General features: G+C 42.8%; 1 protein-coding gene across 6 annotated transcripts; it reads right to left on the bottom strand.

Annotated features, from left to right (window-relative positions):
• Positions 1–1014: 1014 nt before the first annotated feature.
• Positions 1015–20795, bottom strand: TCEA2 (transcription elongation factor A2). 6 transcript variants are annotated; one of them, XM_072414367.1, is made up of 14 exons: positions 20763–20795; positions 18698–18895; positions 16535–16660; positions 15100–15230; positions 8325–8456; positions 8149–8211; positions 7472–7577; positions 6856–6916; positions 6606–6739; positions 4750–4806; positions 3977–4131; positions 3520–3666; positions 2330–2401; positions 1015–1386 (listed from the first exon to the last, which is right to left on the bottom strand). In XM_072414367.1, exons 6-14 carry the CDS (start codon positions 8173–8175, stop codon positions 1378–1380), a joined length of 768 nt encoding a protein of 255 aa, XP_072270468.1. In that variant the 5' UTR covers positions 8176–8211; positions 8325–8456; positions 15100–15230; positions 16535–16660; positions 18698–18895; positions 20763–20795; the 3' UTR covers positions 1015–1377. The 6 variants fall into 6 exon arrangements, with proteins under 6 accessions (XP_072270468.1, XP_072270469.1, XP_072270472.1 ...); XM_072414368.1 differs by lacking the exon at positions 20763–20795 and having other exon boundaries at positions 18782–18895; XM_072414371.1 differs by lacking the exons at positions 15100–15230; positions 16535–16660; positions 18698–18895; positions 20763–20795 and adding an exon at positions 10906–11031.
• Between the last annotated feature and the right edge of the window lie 198 nt (positions 20796–20993).

Genomic DNA, 20993 nt, shown 5'->3' with positions numbered 1-20993 from the left:
CCTGGGATTAATAATTAGGCTTGGAATAGAAGATGTGTTGGTGTATATAAATATATATAAAATACACGCGTGAGATTATTTGAGAATTGTGAAGAATTCACATAAATTAAAAATAATATAAAATGATCAGGACAGATACGTGCTAGATGTATTTTGCCCTAAGTGTAAAAACCAACTTCATTATAATTATTCCATTATGACAATGCTGAAATATAGGAGCCCATGCTGCACCTCATCCTTGGCAGGAATTTCCTGACTGGGTAAAAGGGCAGATTATACAACCCAAAGATTCCTTTCTGGCTGCGTCACCAACTTCAGGGATGATGACAAATTTGAACCACATGGCCTGAGCTGTATCGTCACCTATGCAGCACACGTATGGTTCACGTTGGTTTAGGGGCCGCTCCAAGTAAGCTAGGTGGGCAAAGCAAATGGATGTGTAAATAATATGGGCACCTATAAATACTGAATGTCAGCGGGAAGGAGTGATAATGTAATGGAAGGGGTCTGTGCCCATTTACTATTCATATCCTTTTCCTTTTGGACGTCACCTATGTGCAAGTATTCCTTAGACTGCTGCAGACAACAGTGCCCACTCATTATTCATTACACCATGACTATCCTAGGAGCTGGTAGTTATACTGGATGGAATTTATTTCAAATATTTTAGGTCTGGCTGGAGTGACCCCTTAGCAAATGGAAAGGTTCGGCTGTATTACGGATTTTGTGCTCTCGCCTGCAGTATTGCTATTCTACCACTAGATGTCCTCAGCTTCCCACTCCATGATTCAACCCAGAAGTCAAAGGACAAGTTATGAGTGCAGGGCATCTTGTACCTGGGGGGTCACTACTGCACCCCCCATACAGACAGAGGCAATAATGTCATCGTTCTGCGCCTGAGAATAGGCAGAGGAGCGGTCATGTGACCTGGCTCGCTAGGAGCATCGAGGTACAAGCGTTACATAGAGACGTCAATCAATAAGCTGAGGCTTTGTATGTACAGATAAAGACGACTTTACTTTAAACTTTACTTTATTATGTATTTATATAGCGCTGACCTATTACGCAGCACTTTACAGAATCCATAATCATGACACTTTACACAATCAAAGGGTGTTTTTTTTTCCTACAAAGCAGCAAACCCCAGTTTGCCACAGGTCCTCTTTATGGAATGCAAATGACAAAGTAAGAGTTCAACGTAAACACATGTTTTCTCCACCAATGGAAAACAAATATAAAAAAAGAAAAAAAGATATACATAATTCTATATATAAGTATACATATATAACAAGAATGGCAGGCTTGATTTCGGAATGGCGTCATTGCATGCGGCGTGGTGAGGGGGGGAGAAGATGAGACAAGTCACTTAGAGAATCATTAACAAAACTGCAAGAGAAAAGAACAGAGAAAAGTTAATACAGGATCAAAGGGCCTTAAAAAAGAGACCCTGTCACAGGCAATTCATTTCAGCAACTTTACGTACATAGAACATTATTTATTCTTTGTTATTTCCCTGGTGGAGGCACCCAACAGCCCTGAGACTGCTGCTGGGTGCTGCCATCTTGGATGTAATGTCAGCAGATTCAAACATTGTCACTCTTGTTCTTCCTTGGTGAAAGTAGCCAGACACAGACAGGAAAGGAGGACAGCCAAATCTGACTCTTCTTGGAGCAGTCAAACTTTATGTCAAGTTCAGAAGTTACAATGTAATAAAAAGTAATCAGCCATTCTGAACCAGGGTTCTTCCAGAGGTTGCAGGGGTTTCCTGGCCTGTGACTGACCTCCTAGAGTCAGCTGAATGACACCCGTGTGGTCTGTAAGGATTTCTGGAGGAGCATTTTTATGTATGAGCATGCTCCTTACTGATCATCAATACAAGGGGCATGCTTCTCATTGAACACATACGTAGGGGCATTGCCCTGCACAAATTGTTTTTTAGCAAGGATCCCCTGGAAATCCAATAAATACCTCAAGAATTGCTCTGATCACAAAGGATGCTTTGACCACACTTGCCAAGGATACAAATAAATAATATTACAAACATTATCCTGTTGTAAAGATTAATCCTACATCCTACCTTTATGACAGGTACTCTTTAAGCGGACACCCTGACATTTGGCATTTATCTGCACCTGGCTGTCGGGTAACTCCCCACATTGGGGGAGAAAGATTTCCGTCATTTACTGTTCTAGCGACCATACAGGAAGTGAGAAATCCCCCCAATGGGGACACAGCAATAAAAACCTGACGGAGGCTCCTACTCATCCACAGATATTAAACCTATTATTGAAGTTAGGTTTAGCAATTAGCAGTGAAGCAGTGAACTTACTTTCCACCGGTTTCCACACTCATTGCACACAACAAACGTGGTCATTGGTTCATCAGCACTGCGTGTCTGCACCTAGAGGAGAAACAAAACTGATTATAACAATTTATTCAAAGGTCAACATTTTGTGAACAAAACAATTTGTTTTCTGAACATTATCTCATTAGTGCTTGGTAATTTATATTAAAGAGAACCTGTACATAGACCCTATTGGTGACTTTCCTGATAGCCCAACCAAGAGACTTCTAGATGGAGGGGATCAATGACCCCTTCCTCCCTATAGTGTGACCAATCATCAGAGTGCAAGGCTTCTGTAAGATTTCACCTTGTTTGCAACTTGTGCAGGAAGCTTAGAAGGTTGACCAGAGCATCAGTGTATAATGTCAAGGTAAGTACATGGTGCCCTCCTATACAGGGAAGGAGAAAGGTAAGGAACCCCCCACAAACCCTAAAGTTGTATACTCAGCTATCCAGGTTCCTACTGGTAATCACACATGGAACCACAAAGCCAATAAAAGACATTAAACAACTGTCATGCCACTGATCAATTGCCCATGTTGCATTCTGCTGGTGCCTGAACACCCCCTATCATCTCCGACCACTGGATATTACAACCCCGAACTATGAGTAATATTTTAGGTGCAGACCTCTCCTTCCTCAGCCAGCAACCGCCAGGAACGGAAGCTGATGCAACAAACTTTCTGCTCAAACAGCTTCAGCAGAGGTCAGGACATAAATCCCTGAGGTCACCTGCTTAATGCCAACACATAGAGGGTTGTCAGACTATGTATATGTACCAGTATACAAATGAAAACTGCCCCACACGTATTCGTTATTGCACCCCAGTATGACGCCAATGATGTGGGAGCTATAAGTAACTTCTAACTTTAAATTGTTGGTTTTAAAAGCATCACCAATGGACTGTTTGGGGCATTGTGCTTTTTTTCTGTTTCACGGGCACATTGTAGGGCTTGACATTAATATCTACTCACTACAAACTCATCATTTTTTCTGCATTTTGCTACAGATTAAAGATTTCTAAATTGTTTTTAAAATTACAAAACGATATAATTCAGTTGGATTGGTATTCACTAAAATACCAAACTGATGTTTGGAGATTATTTGGCAAACTTTTCCCTTTGTTGTACAATCGCATCCAGCAGCGCCATCTAGTGGTTCACAAGACGCCATACCTGGGTATAAGTGCAGTTTTTCTTCTTGCATTTGCCGCAGGTGAACAGATCGGTCTGTGTCCCTCCCGTCCTGGCCATCTGATGCTCTTCAATGGCTGCCTTGGTCATGGCTTTCCTCATCTCCTTTAGCTCATTACTTGCCATTTCCTGAAGGTATAAGGGATGAAAAGACAATGAGAACCCTGTGCACTGGCAAACACTTTAATTGTTGGGGGACTCTAAGGTCCATCAGGCTGTACACCCCACACCCACCTAGCAGTGGTCCTAGAAATGTCACTCCTGGCTTTCATTCATATTAACCTCAACCCTTGGTTGTAAGTCTTAAATCCTGCCCCTAACCCCGGAGTAGTCTGTGCACATTCAGATGAGAGTTACAGACAAGCAGATGTCAGTTTCCAGAAAACTGATAGAAAATAAAAATTAAAACTTGCTTTACCATTTACCAGGACAAACCCACCTCGCAGGTCATGACGGCAATCTGTTCCGGGGTGATGCCGCCACACAGCACGTTTTTTCGTAAATCCGGGTTCTTGGAGTCTTTCAAGTTGGCAATTCTGCTTCGGACTCGGTTCTTGTATTTCATGTCGGTGTTTCGGACCTCCCCGAATATTAGTAAGGACAGTTAAGGGTTCAATAACAGACATAACAGTGACAAGAAATGTGATTATGGTCTGTCCGAGGGAGGTGCTGGAGCAAAGCGACATTTGTACACCTTGGGAGTGGTGATGCAGTTTACATTTGTGGATCTGCATAATTGTGGGCTAAGCCAATGCTTTCAGCGTACCCAGTGCTGTCTGTAAGATGCACCGCTGCACTTAAGGCATGCCAAAACCAACTTTGAAGGATCCCCATCAGGCAGTCATACAGTGTATGCACAGCCCAAAACATATCCAGTAATATTTATTAATTCATAATATCTGCACATTCACCTTAACCTAGGACCATTTTACCCTTTTCCAAATCATATGCAACAGTCTCAGAAAGTGAAGTTATCATTTAGGAGACCATAACAGCTGTACAATGCATCATATGAAGGAGACTGGGGCCCAGACATAACCCTCATATTCCTGTAATAAACAAGGCTACAAGCAAAAACCTTGCAGATCTGGAGGGGACTTGTACACGTCTACCACAATACTGACCACCAACTTATTTTTGTTGTTTGTGCTGCACTTTAAATGTACTCATCCAACTTGTGCATCAGCCAAGAGCCCGGTAATAAAAGGATATCCTCCTCAATCTGGGCTGCTATTAGCTCACAGTCTGCACCGATTGCAATGTGATCTCCTGGAAGAAAGATGAGATTTGGATGACATCAGGGAATATCCTAATATGTAAATACTACAATCACATAAAAAAGGTAATTTGTCATACAGTGGAACTGGTGGTAATCCACACTGACATTCATAATTCTGGTGCTGAAAGCTGAGGGAACCGGGTCACCGACTGGTTGCCTACAGAAAGTACGTAATATATATTTTTGTTGTCTGTGTCCCCACTGGGGAGCAACAATAGGTTGTTCATCTCAATCCACCACCTTACCCTCAGGCGGGTTCCATGCTTCACCAGGCACATAAGAGTAGATTTAGACACAGACATATGATATATTTATGGAGAGTGGCATTCCCTGGAGAAGTTACAGGTACAACCATGTGCATAAGCATGTAATACTAGACTCTCGATTTGATTAAAATGCCTCAAATAATTTTGACCATAATTAGTAAATGTGAAAATTTCAATTTGCAGGGAAAAATGACTTTTCTGCACTGGGATAGTAAATGAAAACAGAGAGTTTGTAGGAAGAGACATGTTTATATGGTGTCATTTTTTTCTGGGGTAATATCTGAAATCTCTGATATGAGTGCATTCATGTCAGAAGCGGAGTACCAAAGCTATAAAGTGTGCATTGCTTGGTTGCATCTTCAACAGATGTCAGATAAATCTGTGGTCACTTATAGTGGTCTCCAGGCTTTAAGTTTATGAAGAAACCCATACTTACCTAAAACATACCATTTAGGACTAATGCCAATGCTATTTATGGTGGAACTGCTAATCCATAACTGCAGATGTGCCTGAGCACCTGTCACTGCTTTTCTAGACCCTTCAGGATCAATAGGAAGAGTCCACATCACATTGTGAGAGATGTGGACACCCTGCCTGTTGAGGAAAATAAACTAAAGCCTTTAAGACAGTAAAATAATATTTTGTAAAATGCCATCTTTTCGTTAGTTGGCAGTTTAGAAGAAGCAGAAGAGGGTGGGGGTAGTTAAGATTCAGGATTCCATTAGGAGGGTGGGTAAGGGTGACAGCAGGCACGAACTGGGAGGGTTTTCCTAGATGAGAACAACATTGGAGGGTAGAATATGAAGCAAATTCTATGACAATACTTTACAATTTACATGTATTTTGTCATCTCTGTTCTACAGCTTGTAATTAGAGCAAAATCAGAAATTGTTACCCTTCTGTAAAATCAATGATATGCTCCTATTTATTGTACAGTGCTGTGTAATATGTTGCCGCTATACAAATCCTGTTTATTAATAATAATATTTGTGTCTGTAAAAGTATAAGGGGAGGTGTCAGAATTTATGGGCCATCAAAGGCTGAAGGAAAAGCACTCTACAAAGTAATTGTGAAAGGTTTGTAGTGTTGATATAACGAGGTCAGGGCTCATTCCCTATTTGTTGAGTTCTTCCAGGTCGATCCTCTGCCTCTGGCTCGCAAAGATGGTGTAGTGGGGCAAGAGTGAAAGGAGTGACTGAAATTCCACTTTTTAGGTTTACCATCAGACCTATAATAGAGGGGAAAATCTCCCTCTATTATATTATAGACCAAATAGGGTGTTTGGTCTCATTTCAGAGATATTCCTCCTCACTTCCTGTTGGGTGTCCAGGACAGAAAGTGCAGGGAAATCTCCCAAACAGTAAAGTGTACATTTGTATCGTTAGATGCACCCTCCTGCCATGCTTTTAATAACCAATCAGTTTCCTTTTTTTGGAAGGGGATCTGTCAACCATCAGGTAATGTTTCAATCACATGGCGGAGCACTGGCCACACGCACACAATAAATACACATCTCACATTACCATCAGTCTGCAGGGCCTGAGTTAACATCTCTCTACACTTGGTCCGGACTGAGTCTGAGGTGACGGGGAGAGGGGGAAATCTGGTCATCTTTGGGGTGGTGGGCGTTTTTGGAGCTTCATTCTTCTTGGCCGAACTGTAAAATAAGCACAAGGGGGTCTTTAGTATCTCCATACATTAGCAAGGTTCTCAGCTTCAGCAAACAGTCAACAACAATGCACTGGCAAAAAAAAAGAGGAGCGACATGCGTACCTGGAATCCTTCGAAGAGGAGGAACTCTGACTCTTGTCCTTTCCCCGCTGGTCTGAGCCGTCTACAGGAACAACAGGAAAGCTATGTGGTAGGTCATATTTATTATTTAGCCTTAAATAAAAAATGTCTTGCTCCAACACAGACAACTATATTTACACTTCTGGGTATGCCGGGTTACCTGGTGCCATACACTAAGCTGCACAGTATGCCAGTATACCCTTGGCTGCTGGAAATGAACTAACTCCCTCAAACATGCAGTTCATGTTCTGCAAGTACAAGACAAAAATTGTGTCTTCTGGTGTCTTTTCAATATCCTGTGCAATGTTATTCGCATTTCCAGCTATCTTCTGTAACCTATAGCTCATTGAAATCACAGGAGCACCCAAAGGTGATAACGCTGCTCCTCCATTGATACAATGCATGAAGTGAGCATTATCACCCTAGAAGTCTGATTCTGGCAGGATGACCAAAAACAGAACACTTATGTGGCAAGAAATTGGAAGCTGCAATATATTATAAGCTTGTAGGAAATATTTATCATTTTGAATGTTTTTCCAGAGTTTTGAATATGACTGAAGAATAGATAGCATATGTGTAATAAAAAACGAAGACTCACCCAGCAGCTTCTTCCAGGACTTTATTAGAGATTTGGACAGAGTGATCACTTCTTCATCGTTAGTTTGTTTCCTCAGAGCATTCACAGACATGCCAATCCGAGTAGACTGAAACGGAACAAATGTTACAACTGCAATACAGCACCGATTACTATTGTCCGATTAGTCCTATATGTCTGTATTCAGACACCTGGCTCAGGTGTGTACCACTATCACAACAAATCTCCCAGCCATATCCAATCAATATATAATGCTCAGTTCAGGGATTAATTCCATACTAATCAAAGAAGATCTTTTTGCTGATGTGTTCATCTAATCTGACTGCTCAGAGAGTCCGCTGGAACACACAGCTGCTCATGTCAATGGGTGGTCTATGGTGTTGGACTAAAGTAAAACCCCCCCACCCCATCCCCATTCCTTCTGAAAACCCCAGCGGGCAAGGGACACAATGGGCCTGATTTATTAAAGCTCTTGAAGGCTGGAGAGGATACTCTTTCAACAGTGAAGCTGGGTGATCCAGAAAACCTATAATTGATCTGGTGAAGGATTCAAAACATTTGCTAACAAATAGCAAATCCATTCCAAGTGTGCTGGATCACCCATCTTCACTGATTAAAGTGTTTCCTCTCCAGCCTGGAGAGCTTTAATAAATCAGGCCCAATGACTTCCGGTCTCATACCTGCAGCAAGTCCAGAGACATCGTCATGTTTTTCAGCTGTTTGAGCAAATCCAATGCCCCGTCCTGTAAGAGAAATAAGAATTGAGGACATCTTTGTAGAAGGACACACTTAGCCTCATCATCCAAGGGATGATCTCAGACAGTCTACACTTTTCTAAGTAACCAGTTTCACCCACTGCTCATTTCTGGAGAGTCTTGGAAAGCAGACCAAACTGGATGTCTCTTTGCCTGGCCATAGGCTGCGGACCTCCCTGTCAGACTTCACTAAGGTTCTGGGTTTGACCTTTCTTGACGACTCCTGACAGCTCCTAGGGAATAGGGTTCAATGGTTTAGGAAGGTGTTCACATTGGTATGACAGAAAGAGATTTTACATAGAATGTGGCATGTATCGCCAGCTTCATATGCCCACAACCTCAACTGGCACGACTCTATACATAGCAGCTATAGGTAAGGATGGGGTGTGATGGAGTAGTAAAAAGCAAAACTTGTGTAAAACTTTCCACCTTTGCCCCATAATGTGGCTGCAGACCCAATCAGCTTGTCAATGTCAATCAATGTGGATCCTGAAATCCTTCTGGAAGGGCAGCGAATCCCCAGGGAATATGGGGGGCTATAGAACTATGAACACAACAGGGTACCGTGCCCTCTCCACCTAATGCCAGTAAATGCCAGTCAGTCCCTGGAAATCTGAGTTACCTCCTGACATATGTTATTTCAGCCACAAATCCCAACTTCCCCCACCCCAAAACTTACAGCAACCAGTCAGCCCAGACGTATCCCAAATCCTAAAGAGTGTGCAGCCTGCAAGATCCAGCAAGGCTGATCAGCCAAACAATGCAAAGCTGCAGGAGAACTGCAAGGCCCAGCATGTCCTCCAATGTTCATTGTTTTTTAATGGCTTGGTCATTGCAGAGCATTGCAACATGAGAATATTCCCTGCAGAGAATGACAACACCACCATACTCCCTGAAGAATATAGAAAGATTACAATATCTTCCTGTGTCACTGTCTGTACCTGTCTGTCATTTGCAACCACTATTTAATGTACAGCGCTACATAATATGTTGGCGCTATATAAATCCTGTTTAATATTACTAATATCTTGTTGCTGAGATTTACAGCAACATGTTGCACTTTACCAAGCAATAAGCCCTGCAGAATATTTCACCTACAGAAAATACCATACAGAGTGTTGTGATATGATGGTGACAATGCTCCTCACTGTACCACCATGTTAGTCTGCAGACTATTGCATCCTCACTGTGCCCAGCAGAACACTGGCCCTCCACCTTCCCCTACAGATCACTAAACCCTTTGCCCTGCAGATTGTTGCACTCAGAGGTAATTATACACCCTCCAGACAGTGTACCCCCACTTTTCTCTGCAGACTATTGCACTTTCACTGTACCCCACAGAACACTGCACCCCCACCTTCCCTACCTAATAATTTTCCCCCCACTTTACCTTCAGAATTTTTGAACTCGGAGTTAAAATTTACCCTCATTGTGTCCTGCAGAACACTGTCCCCCTACTCTGCCCTGCAGACCATTGCAAACTTCACTGTGTACTACAGAACACTGTACCCTTACTTTGCCCTGCAGACCATTGTATTCTCCACTGTTCCCCAACTTTCTCTCTGCAGACCATTGCATCCTCACTTTGCCCTGCAGAACACTGCACCTCACCTTTCCTATTAATTACTGTACTCCCACTTTTCCCTGCAGATTGTTGCACTCTAAGGTAATACTATACCCTCATTGTGTCCTGCGGAACACTGTACCCCTACTCTGCCCTGCAAACCATTGTATTCGCCACTGTGCACCAACTTTTTCTCTGCAGACCATTGCATCCTAACTTTGCCCTGCAGAACACTGTACCCCCACTTTGTTCTGCAGATCATTGCACTCCCACTTTGCCATGCAGACCATTGCATCCTCACTGTGTCCTGCAAAACACTGAACCCCCAGTTTTCTCTGCAGACCATTGCATTCTCACTGTGTCCTGCAAAAACACTGCACCCCAACTTTTCTATGCAGACCATTGCATCCTCACTATGCCCTGTGGAACACTGTACCCCTACTTTGTTCTGGAGATCATTGCATCCTCACTTTGCCCTGCAGACCATTGCATTCTCAGTGTGTCCTGCAAAATACTGCACCCCCACTTTTCTCTGCAGACCATTGCATCCTCACTATGCCCTGCAGAACACTGTACCCCCATTTTGTTCTGCAGATCATTGCATCCTGTGTCCTGCAGACCATTGCATCCTCACTATGCTCTGCAGAACACTGTACCCCCACTTTGTTCTGCAGATCATTGCACCCTCACTTTGACCTGCAGACCATTGCATCCTCATTTGGAGCTGCAGAACACTGCACCCACACTTAGCCATTGAGATCATTGCACCCAGACTGTGCCCTGCACAACGCTGCCATCCATTATCCTGCAGAACATTGCACCCTGCAGAGCATTGCATCCTTCCTAAAAATATGCAAAAGGATTTAGGCACCACACGGCCCTTGTTATTCTACAACCTCCTAAGCCAGACAAAGGCAATTTCTGCTCTCTGAGAGGGGGGTCCCTGCGCTCACTATTAGCAGCCCCTCCTGCAGTAATATTGGGGATACTCGCCATACTCTTTTTGGCCACCATTTTATCCAGTTTTCTGGCTATACGCAGCACCTCTTCCACCTCCGGGGCCGCCATGTCTCCTACCCCCGCCGGGCTGTCAATACCGAGCCCAAATACCCCCTCACCGAACCACCGAATCCCGCCCCTTCGTGTTTGTAGTCCCACGAGCTCTATTCTTCGCTCTCTTCTTATGGGAGCGGCGCTCGACGTGACTACAAATCCCAGTGTACATCGGGCGACTCCGCTCAAACTCTAGCGCGAGAGATGCCGGGAGATGGAGTCTCTAGATGTGTTTAGAAAACTACTGAGAGGGGAATGTGGACTACAAATCCCATAATGCATCGCTGCCCATTCACCGCTATTAAGACTGAGACTCGGTGGGGGCGAGCGTCACCATTTCCATAGCAACACTGCAGAGCTTTCCACCTTACCGCAGGACATTGCACCTAGCACACAATACCTCAAATAGCATATCACCCAGGGTATAATATCCTGCAGAGCATTCCATCTGTCACATGATCCTATGGACAGCATTCCACCCTGCTGCAGAGCATTACACCTATTCTCTAATACACCCTAAATCATTGCACTCATTCCCATGATGTACTGCAGAGCATTTCATTCATCCCATAATACACTGCAGAGCATTTCATCTATACCATAATACACCTGCAAACATTCCACCCATCCCATGATACACTGCAGAGCATCCCACACATTCCATATTATATCTGGAAGCATTCCACCCACCTGCTAATCCACTGCAGAGCATTTCACCAAATCTTTAATGTATCTGGAAACGTTCCACTCATTCATTAATACACTGCAGAGCATTCCACCCATTCTATAATGCACCTGGAAACATCTCATGTATTCCATGATACATTGCAGAACATTGCTCCCACTCATAATACACCAAAAAGCATGGCAGTACATTGCAGAGCATTCCTCCTTTATCTGACGCTCCATTTGACCCCATCTATTCAACCAATGATCTGCAGACTATCACACCTTTCTTGAGCAACTACAGAGAATTCCACCCATGATACCGTACTGGGTATTATATGCAAATCTTGATCTATGGCACAATACCTTGCAGACTTTTCCACCTTTGACACAATACACTGCAGAGCATTACTTAGGGGGCACAGAACAATGAAACACACATACCTATATTAATTATATGCAACAATGAAACAAAAGCTCCTGAAGTGGACCTGTCATGAGAAAATATGGGGCTATCATTGCCGATATTTTGGATTTAATGTTTCGGAATCACTGATTTGGAAGAAGTGTGCAGGGATTCCGTTCTGTTCTGCACATTCTGGTCGGTGACTCTGGTGCGAAGGGATGTTTGCTCAGTAAATTAATATTTCTGTGACTCACATCATTATTATTGTGTTTCTGGCATTGGCAAGACGGAAGTTGTTATGGAATCCGGGTTTGGAGTGGCAGAATAATTGGATGCTGGCACCAAGGTTTACAGAAAGACACAGCGATGCTTGAGGTGCCAGGACAGTGACACAATGACACATAGGGGGGTCCCAGAACAATGACACACTGATATTTGGGGTACCCAACCATGACACACTGACACATAGGGGGTCCTAAAATACAGATTTATTTCTAGTCAGTTTACTTTGCCCTTTATAAACTGAGTTAAACTAAATTGCCACCATCACATTCAAGCCTGGCTACAGACAGCCCAGAGGTTAGAGAAGCTTGTAGTGACATTACTTTACATTTACTGCAGAGGGCGATATTCAGCACACAAAAAATGCAGAAAATAATGCTGGGCAGTGATTTATGAAGTACTGACACCAGAGGTTCAGCATGATGGTCCAGGAAACCGGAAATTCCCCTTAACAAAAATTTGTTGGTCATTGCTGACTTCTCCTGAAAATGCTTGTTGCCTGGTACCCCAACTTTATTAGTTTCAATGTCACTGGTCTATACCAAGGGTGAAGATTTTTAGCTCCAATTGAATTTTTTTACAGTATTACATTGCATATTTGTGGACGGTCCGTAACCTCATGGCTCTTTTGTTCATGTTTGTAATACTGATCCTACTTTTTACCATTTACATATTAGGAAGATGAGAGATTTAATATTAAAAGACTCCACAAAGAAATTCTCAGATATGAACCAAAAATTTAGAATTCATTTATTTATTGTTTTTGTTGCAACTGTACGATTTTTTTGTTTAGGTGGCAATAGTCAAAAGGACAATAAGGGAGGGTGGAATCTCTCCAGTATGGAATATAGGAAAAAACAGTTTGCCATATCCATTTCCTCCCTTTACAAAACTAAAACATGCATGTAACACTTTTGCAGTTGTCGCTGATCCAAAATAAAATAGTGCCAAGACGAGGTCCTTTAGCACCCAATGCAAAAAGGCCAAAGCTTGCCCCAGCACTACCACCATGTCCTCCATGAGCCGTGAACTGTTTAGATTGCAGGCCCTGTCTTCTTGTTGAGGTGCCCAAGGTACCCGGCTGTCTGTTCTTCCCACACCGTAGTGCCATCCTGCCTAAAAAAATATCTCAGACTGTAAGGGTTAGATAGGGGTTAGGTAACAATGAAGGTTTTGTTTCCACTCATCATCGAATACGGGCCTTTTCAAATAATCAAAAGGCAAAATTTTCACCAACGTGATTGGTTTATCAATTGCAAATTTTTAGTGCAAAGTACTGCACCAACGTGGAGGAAGAGTTAAAAATGGAGAGAGGGCAAAGCTGCCTGGGGAGGAGGGGGTCGCCCTCCTCTCCGCTATTCTGCCGTCTCTGGTTTGGGTGGGGTCCATATTAAGGAAACCGCACCTCCAGCGGAGTCAGGCGGCTCCCAGACTGATCCCGGAGAGACTCTTTCAGCGCCTGTCCCCCTCCACCAAGAAGAAGCCCCGAGGGAGATTGGGGAAGGGGGGGTGCTCATGTCTCTATAATTAAAACAAGAAATCACTCTGTATGATCAGATGAGTTTAATAGCTAACAAGAGAGAAATCCACATCTGTACTCTTATAATGCTGTATTACATTACCATCTTGTATCCACATGTACGGCCCTGATGTATTTTTTGTGTGTCCTCAAAGGAGCTGACAATCTACGGTTCTCACAACGGTCATACACAAATGTACAGGCCCATATAAGAGAAGAACAATTATTCCCTATGCATGCCGTGATCACAATGGCCTGTGTTGACGGGTTTTGGGCTTGTGTCAATACCATAGGTTTGGCATCAATCTAAGACGCTTTAAGAATCAGTAAGAATGAATTGACAGGTGCATTACCTGCAGCTGACCTTCTTCTGACCTGCATTTGACCTATGGGTTATGCATTTCTACAGACTTGTAAAGCAATGCAAACCTGCTGGAAGCAAACAATAGTCAATTGGTGCAAGCTTTAAGGCAGATGAGAGATGATATTAACGAGTAAAGTGACCTAAGGCCTCTTGTTTTAGGTAGGACCCACCTGCTCCAGACCCTGTATAGGTTCAAAAAATGGAATTGGTGGTAGCTGTGTAAATTAAACAATCATATATATGTAGCAGGTACATTCTAATACCTCTCTCCATTAGCTTTTTGCCATCTCTCCCTCTCTGCATCCTCTCCTTTCCCTGTCAGGAAGACGTCCCCCTCTGCCTAACATGTGCTTGGTGTGTGTGTGTATACATTTCCTGCGGTCAGTCCTCTGCCTGGTGGGGGGGTCTGTGGGAAGCCGGGAACCCCCCAGATCTCACACGAGGCTCCCACACTTCCTGCCCTGTCTCCATCACACGCAGGGACATTATACATGCCTCCCTGGCCGCCAGCGGGGACACCAATTGCACCCCTGGGGCCGGAGACGCCAGAGAAGGAGAGGGGGGGGTCTCCTTTTATTAAATCTCCCAGTCGGCACCCCCTCCCAGGCACACGTCCCTGACATTCCCAGCTAACTCTCACTGATATCGCAGGAAGTCACAAAAAGCCTGGAGGAGAGGGGACAGAGGGGACACAGGCCAAGAAAAGGGACAGTTCCAGGAACCGGCCAAACAGATTAAAAGAGACGTTTTCTCCCCTTTGTGTGGGGGCCATTGTGGCTGCAGCATCCTGGTCAGGCCGTGCCAGCAAAGCTGACCTATCTGTCGTTCACATGACCCCAGGCTGTCTATGTCTAATAATGTCACAGTCATGGTGCAGAATGGTGAATCAGCTATTACTGTAATATTCAAGTAGTTACTAATACATTCTGATCAGTCACACAGTAGCCATGTCATGGGAGAGCCATACAGGCTGCCTTTACATCATAAAAAGTTGCCATGTCTTTTAATTAAATAGTTTTTACCTTTTCTAGTTCTGTGTTAAAACTGCATCCCACCGATCTCCTTTAGTTGCGTCTTCATCCCGGCGATGATGTTTCTGCGTCACATGTGTTAAAAAACCACCTTCAATCCCCATTGCAAGCTTTATGTGACCCTGCAGAAGCACAATTGGGAAACAGAGATAGAAAGTTGTCACCTTATAACAGGAAGAGACTGACTACAGACGTATATTAGAGGATTACCAGCATTTAGCAGGTAGAAACAGAACCAGGCAGACTGAGACTGCTGGCAATTGGGCCAGGTGTGCTGACTTGACAATTTAACAAAACAATTCTGGTGCACTGAAGGTTCCTAAGAGTACAGTGACCTCCATATTTCTCAAATAAGTTTGGCACAACCAGGACTCTTCTAAGAGTTGCTACCCCAGCCAAGAACCAGATGGTCACTCTGACTGAACTCCGGAGATTCTGTGTGGAGACTGGACTAGGTATCAGAAGGATACCATAACTGGGCTTTATGGCTAGAAGAAAAGCCTCTGCTCAGTGCAAAATACATGGAAAACCCACTTGGAGTTTGCAAAAAAGTACCTGAAGTACTCTCAGACTGTAAGGAACAAGATTCTTTAGTATGATGAAACCATGACTGAACTGATTGGCCTAAATTCTAAACATTTGTCTGGAGGTAACCAGGCAGCGCTCATCATCTGCACAATACCATTTCAACAGTGAAGCATGGTGGTGGTAGCAACATGTTGTTGGGGTGTTTTTCAGCAGCAGGGACTGGGAGGCTGATCAGGATAAAGGAAAATCTGTATGGAGCAAAGTACAGAGATATCCTCAATGAAAACCTGTTCCACAGTGCTCAGGACTTCAGATTGGGCCAAAGGTTCACCTTACAACATGACAATGACCCATAACACACAGGGAAGGCAACACAGAAGTGGCTTAGGGACAACTATGTAAATGTCCTAGAGTGGCCCAGCCAGAGCCTTGATTTGGACCCTATCAAGCTTCTCTGGAGAGACCTGAAAATGGCTGTCTACTGACGGTCCCCATCCAACCTGACTGAGAGGGAGAAGATTTGCAAAGAAGAATGGCAGAAAATCCCCCAATCCAGGAGAGCAAAGCTTGGTGCATGATCACCCAAAAAACTCAAGGCTGTAATTGCTGCCAAAGGTGCTTAAACTATTAGGTAAAGGGTCTGAATACTTATGGAAATGTGAGATTTCAGATTTTTCTTTTTAATACATTCTGTTTTAATAAATTCTGTTTTCACTTTGTCACTATGGGGTACTGAGTGCAGAATAATGAGAAAAAAAGAATTTAAATAAATGCAGCATCAGGCTGCAACATAACAAACGTGAAATAAGTGAAGGGGTCTGAATACTTTCTAAAGCAATTGTGTATAATACTTATAAAGGTCTGATATGATACCACTTGCTGGATTGTTAAGGATTACCCTCATGTTAGGTAGTTGTATCCATTCTGCAAAAGACTGCATGGAGATTGCTGCATAAACCGGCTCAAAATAGTCAAATCTAACAGCGATGTCCATCATTGGTGAGTTTTTCAGGAGCTATGGACACTGTGGAATATAAAACAAAGATTGTTACACAGACGCTTTGCAGTCACCTTTGCATCACTGGTTTTGTTTTGCATATTTGTGTTGAATTGCAAATTGCTTTCTTGTTTTTGGTTTCTTATGAATGTTTTTTTTTTTCCCAAAAATTGATTCCAGATTGTGAGGTTCATATTTTATAATTCCCCACCCCTCCCTCACTTCCCCCCAGTTCTGTGACTCACCCCTTCTCACATTAAGTGTACAGAATCTGTTACCCTTTCACTCTACTTCCCTGTTATGGGGTGATACAGAAATTGCAAACCTACTAAGGCACATGGCCATAACTCCAACATTCTGCAGCCTGATTGGCCATTATTGTCCTTTGTACATTTTTAATCCCACATACTTAGCAGCCTGTTATATAAATATAAAGTAGGTACAGAGAACATCTTAAGGGCCCAACTGACACCTGTCTGTACTGGTGGGTCACATTGGTGTGTGTTATGCAGTGCATTGGGGTAAAAGAATTAGCTGCCAATGCACAATGGGGAAACAGTAAAATAATGTTGTCATCCTATAATAGAAATTGAATAAAGACTTTTATGGGGGGAATTACAAGCTTTTACTTTGATGAACACTCCAGATTTAAAAAAAATTACTTGAAAAAACGTTATCTTTTTGGAGTCTAAATGAGATTTTTTATGATTGGGATCAAATCTACTTTAAGGTCCAATCTCACCTTTGCAAAAAAAAAAAATAGGTACTTCCTAAAATGTTTACAATACACTGCATTACAATGCATGGTAGTGAGTTAGGATGTACTGCAGGGCTATGCAGGTACATTGGGATTCTATTAAGAATCAAAGATATTTCAGTGTACCAAATGACATAATTTACATTTCTGCATTGCAGCATAACACCATGCACTGTAATGCTCCCACTAGCTTGTGGTTCACTGGGTTGCAAAAAGTTGCACAAAAATATTTTTGAGTTTGACCCTCATGGTATAAATCTTTGTCTAATCTGTAGAAGACTACATAGAGCTTGAAATGACCACAAATGGTTAGATTTGCCAACAATGGTGTCAGGTCTTGCAGGAGCTGTGGATACAGTGGACTATAAAACACAGATTGTTATACAGACACAATAGCCAGCGGCTCACAATAGGGGGTCAGTAAGGAGATGGACAGGCACTTATGGGATCTTTTTATAGAGGCGAATTCTAGACACAAAAGCGGGATGGTATGGAAGGAAGGCTGGAGAGAGGTATGTGTAAGATAAGAGACACTTACATCAGGTATACACTACACTCCGGCCACATGTACATATGACACCAATACTAACAGCTATTTGTAGCCACAATAAGGGAGGAGGGGAATTCAGATCCGTCCATTCTCTATGCAACTGTTACTATTGTGTGCTCAAAGGAGGCCAAAGTCGTATTTATATCCCACGACACATGGACGTTGTAGCTTGGCTGCCAACTGAGCGCAACTGCCAGGGTGAGTCCCGCTTCATGAGGATTTGTCCTTGAAAGTCCTGGGTGATATTAAAGTTTATGACTAGCCAAAACTTTTTTTTTTTTTTTTAAAGGATTAGACCCCCTGTCAGGTATTGTTAGGGGCATTTCCCATCACTGTAGTGTCCTAATTTCACCAGACAGCAATTGAAGTAATAAAATAAGTGAGAGGTTTTAGCTATCCCTACTCTTGAAAAATTAAACTGCCATCAAATCTAATGCATAAATGGAACATATGACAACCCAGAGAAGTCAAGTGGAATTCATGATTAACCTGACTATATTATATAAAGGGAAAGAGGTCACTAGGGTCACTGCTATGCCTAGGGGAACCGAACCGTATGGGGTAACTGCACTTTGATCGGCAATCTTTGCATCGCTGTTCTTCCTTTTACATATTTGTGTTGAATTGCAAAGCATTTTTTGTTTTTGGTTTCTTATGAATCTCTTTCTTTCCCCCAAAATTGTTTCCAGATTGAGAGGTTCATATTTTATAATTCCCCACCCCTCCCTATTACTTACCCCCCAGATCTGTGACTCACCCCTTCTCACGTTAAGTGTACAGGATCTGCCACCCTCTCACTCTGCTCCATTCTTATGGGGTGATAGGGAAAATGCAAACATACCAGGGCAAATAGCATTAACACTCTTCATCCTGATTGGCTGTTATTGCGTTACTTTCCTTTGCACGTTGTCAATGCACTTTGTGTTAATTGGTAAATATTTAGCAACCCGGATTTCTGCAGAAAGAAAAGATATGCATATTTATTTTAACAATCATGTAGCCAAACAGCTAAATAAACATTTGAAACATTTTTCCGTTGAAAAGATTTATAAAATATTGTCCATGTGCTCTGTCACTGCACAATATTAAGAAGGTGACAACACTTTTCAGATCATGTGTGATCTGTCCCACCTTCTATAGTCATAGCACTCTGAACTCTCCCTCTCTTCTTAACCCACAAACCTCCTCCTCTTCTTATCCATTATTATACAAATTTGTCACAGTCTCTCTCTCGCCCATAGGCATGATTTCAAATTTCATCCAGTGTGTGGCAACCCAGTGTAGAGAAAACACCAAGCGATTATGGCAATTCAATTGAGAAAATATTTGATGATTTTCCAAGTAAAATGCAGGCAATCAGCCCTTTCTAAATCCACTTCTATTCGGAAAGCATAGACTCTGTGTTTCTGGTCTATCGCACTGACGTTAAATACATCTGACCTTTTCTAACAAAAAATACTGTGAGGTGGTTATAAATTATAAGCCGAAAGCCATTAAGGAACTAAAAAACTCAGCAAGCCTTATGAACAACAAAAAAACATTTGATCAGTAAAATTAACCCTTGGTAGAATATGATTGGTGGATTCAGGTAGGTTGACTTTGTTGCTCCCTCTACTGGCTAAAATGAGATTGGCACTATTTAAATGCAAGCTATATTATTGCAGACAAATACTTAGGAGGTCGGGTTCCCCTTTAATATTTTGGAAGGAATTAAGGAATGAGTGATGATATCATGAGAAACCCACAAGCATAAATAAGTGACTGAATATAAATTCATTATTAGTTTGGAATATGATCAGTTGTCTACACCTACCGGCCATTGGTAAATAGTGATTGGATGGCTTAGAAAAAAATGCATTGAGTTTTCACTGTTGTCCTGTGATAAGCAAGAACTTGGAGGTGCCTGCTATTCACTCCACTGCCCCCCTACAAAAAGTAAATAATAAATCTGGGAAATAATTTACTGAACACCTAAACTGCGTCCATCAATGCACAAATAGAAGAAAACCAGGCGTTGTAATGGGCTTTTTCAGTTGAGTTACCTCTATCCCTGGGGTGAATCAGTGTCAGCCAGATATGAATGCACATGCAGACGGTCACACAGGGAAACACATCCTAATCACCAGTCTGTACATATCATATAGATTATACAGTGTCAGGAAGCGCACGGTCTGTATACAGTGAAATCTTATGACTCCCTACTACCTTGCAGCCCAAGGGTGCTATCAGACTGGCACCTGACACATCGCCAGCAGCATTCAGTACCACTGGCCCCAATGGTCTTACTGGCCCCTCTAATAGGGACGCAACAGCATAGGAAAACATAAGTGGTCTGTTAGCCATTCTGTAGCTGGCAAGTTGGCCCAAGCAAAGGCTCACCCATCTGATATGGCTCTAAGGGGTCAAGTGAGGAAAAGTAATTTAAAGCATAAGTAAAGTCTAATCAGATTAAATTATTTTGCCAAAGTGCAAACAATTTACATATTTGTTGGAATACTTATTTTCATCCTTTATATATTTTGTTGCAGCTTAGTGCTGCTGCACTTCTCCAGTCTTTTGTTACCATTTCCTCTCTACAGGCACTCCAGCCATGGCTGCACTGCTTTTCTCAGGGTGGGTTTCCAGATGCTGACAAAGCCTGAGTAATGGGCGATGGAAGGACTATTTGTAGAATTCTGTGTGATATTGTCAGGGGAGCACAGCAAGATCATCCACAAGGTAACCCTGGGCCTAGGGTGCAGTGGATGTCCAAGGAGCCCAGCTACAACCTTCATGCTCCTGCAGTACACCAAAAACAGTGCAAATGGTTATCATGCACCTACCTGCTACTTCACGAGAGAAGCACATGTAGACAGTTGTCGGGTTGGACCATGAAAGTATAGACAAGGCACATAGGAAAGGGTTTGCTGTGCCTATTGCAACCCTGTGTAAGGGCCAAAGCTGCTGCCATAATGGATCTGTAATTAGGAAATAGAGTCCCGAAACAAGAGCTTCATAACAGGATCACCAGGTATGATTTAAAAAAATGTCAAACAAGTTTTAAGAAGTTTAAA

The sequence above is a fragment of the Pyxicephalus adspersus genome, chromosome 6 (genome assembly GCF_032062135.1).
Source record: "Pyxicephalus adspersus chromosome 6, UCB_Pads_2.0, whole genome shotgun sequence".
Taxonomy (NCBI): Eukaryota; Metazoa; Chordata; class Amphibia; order Anura; family Pyxicephalidae; genus Pyxicephalus; species Pyxicephalus adspersus.
Note: the sequence above shows the minus strand (reverse complement) of the source record. Positions and strands in the feature narration are given on the sequence as shown.

Coding starts and splice junctions, on each gene's coding strand:
- TCEA2 (XM_072414366.1), bottom strand. CDS start 10,855: ATGGCGGCCCCGGAGGTGGAAGAGGTGCTGCGTATAGCCAGAAAACTG. Junction 6,740..6,855: donor TCCTCTTCGAAGGATTCCAG/GTACGCATGTCG, acceptor CTTATTTTACAG/TTCGGCCAAGAAGAATGAAG. Junction 2,402..3,519: donor AAAACTGCACTTATACCCAG/GTATGGCGTCTT, acceptor TTTCTCCTCTAG/GTGCAGACACGCAGTGCTGA.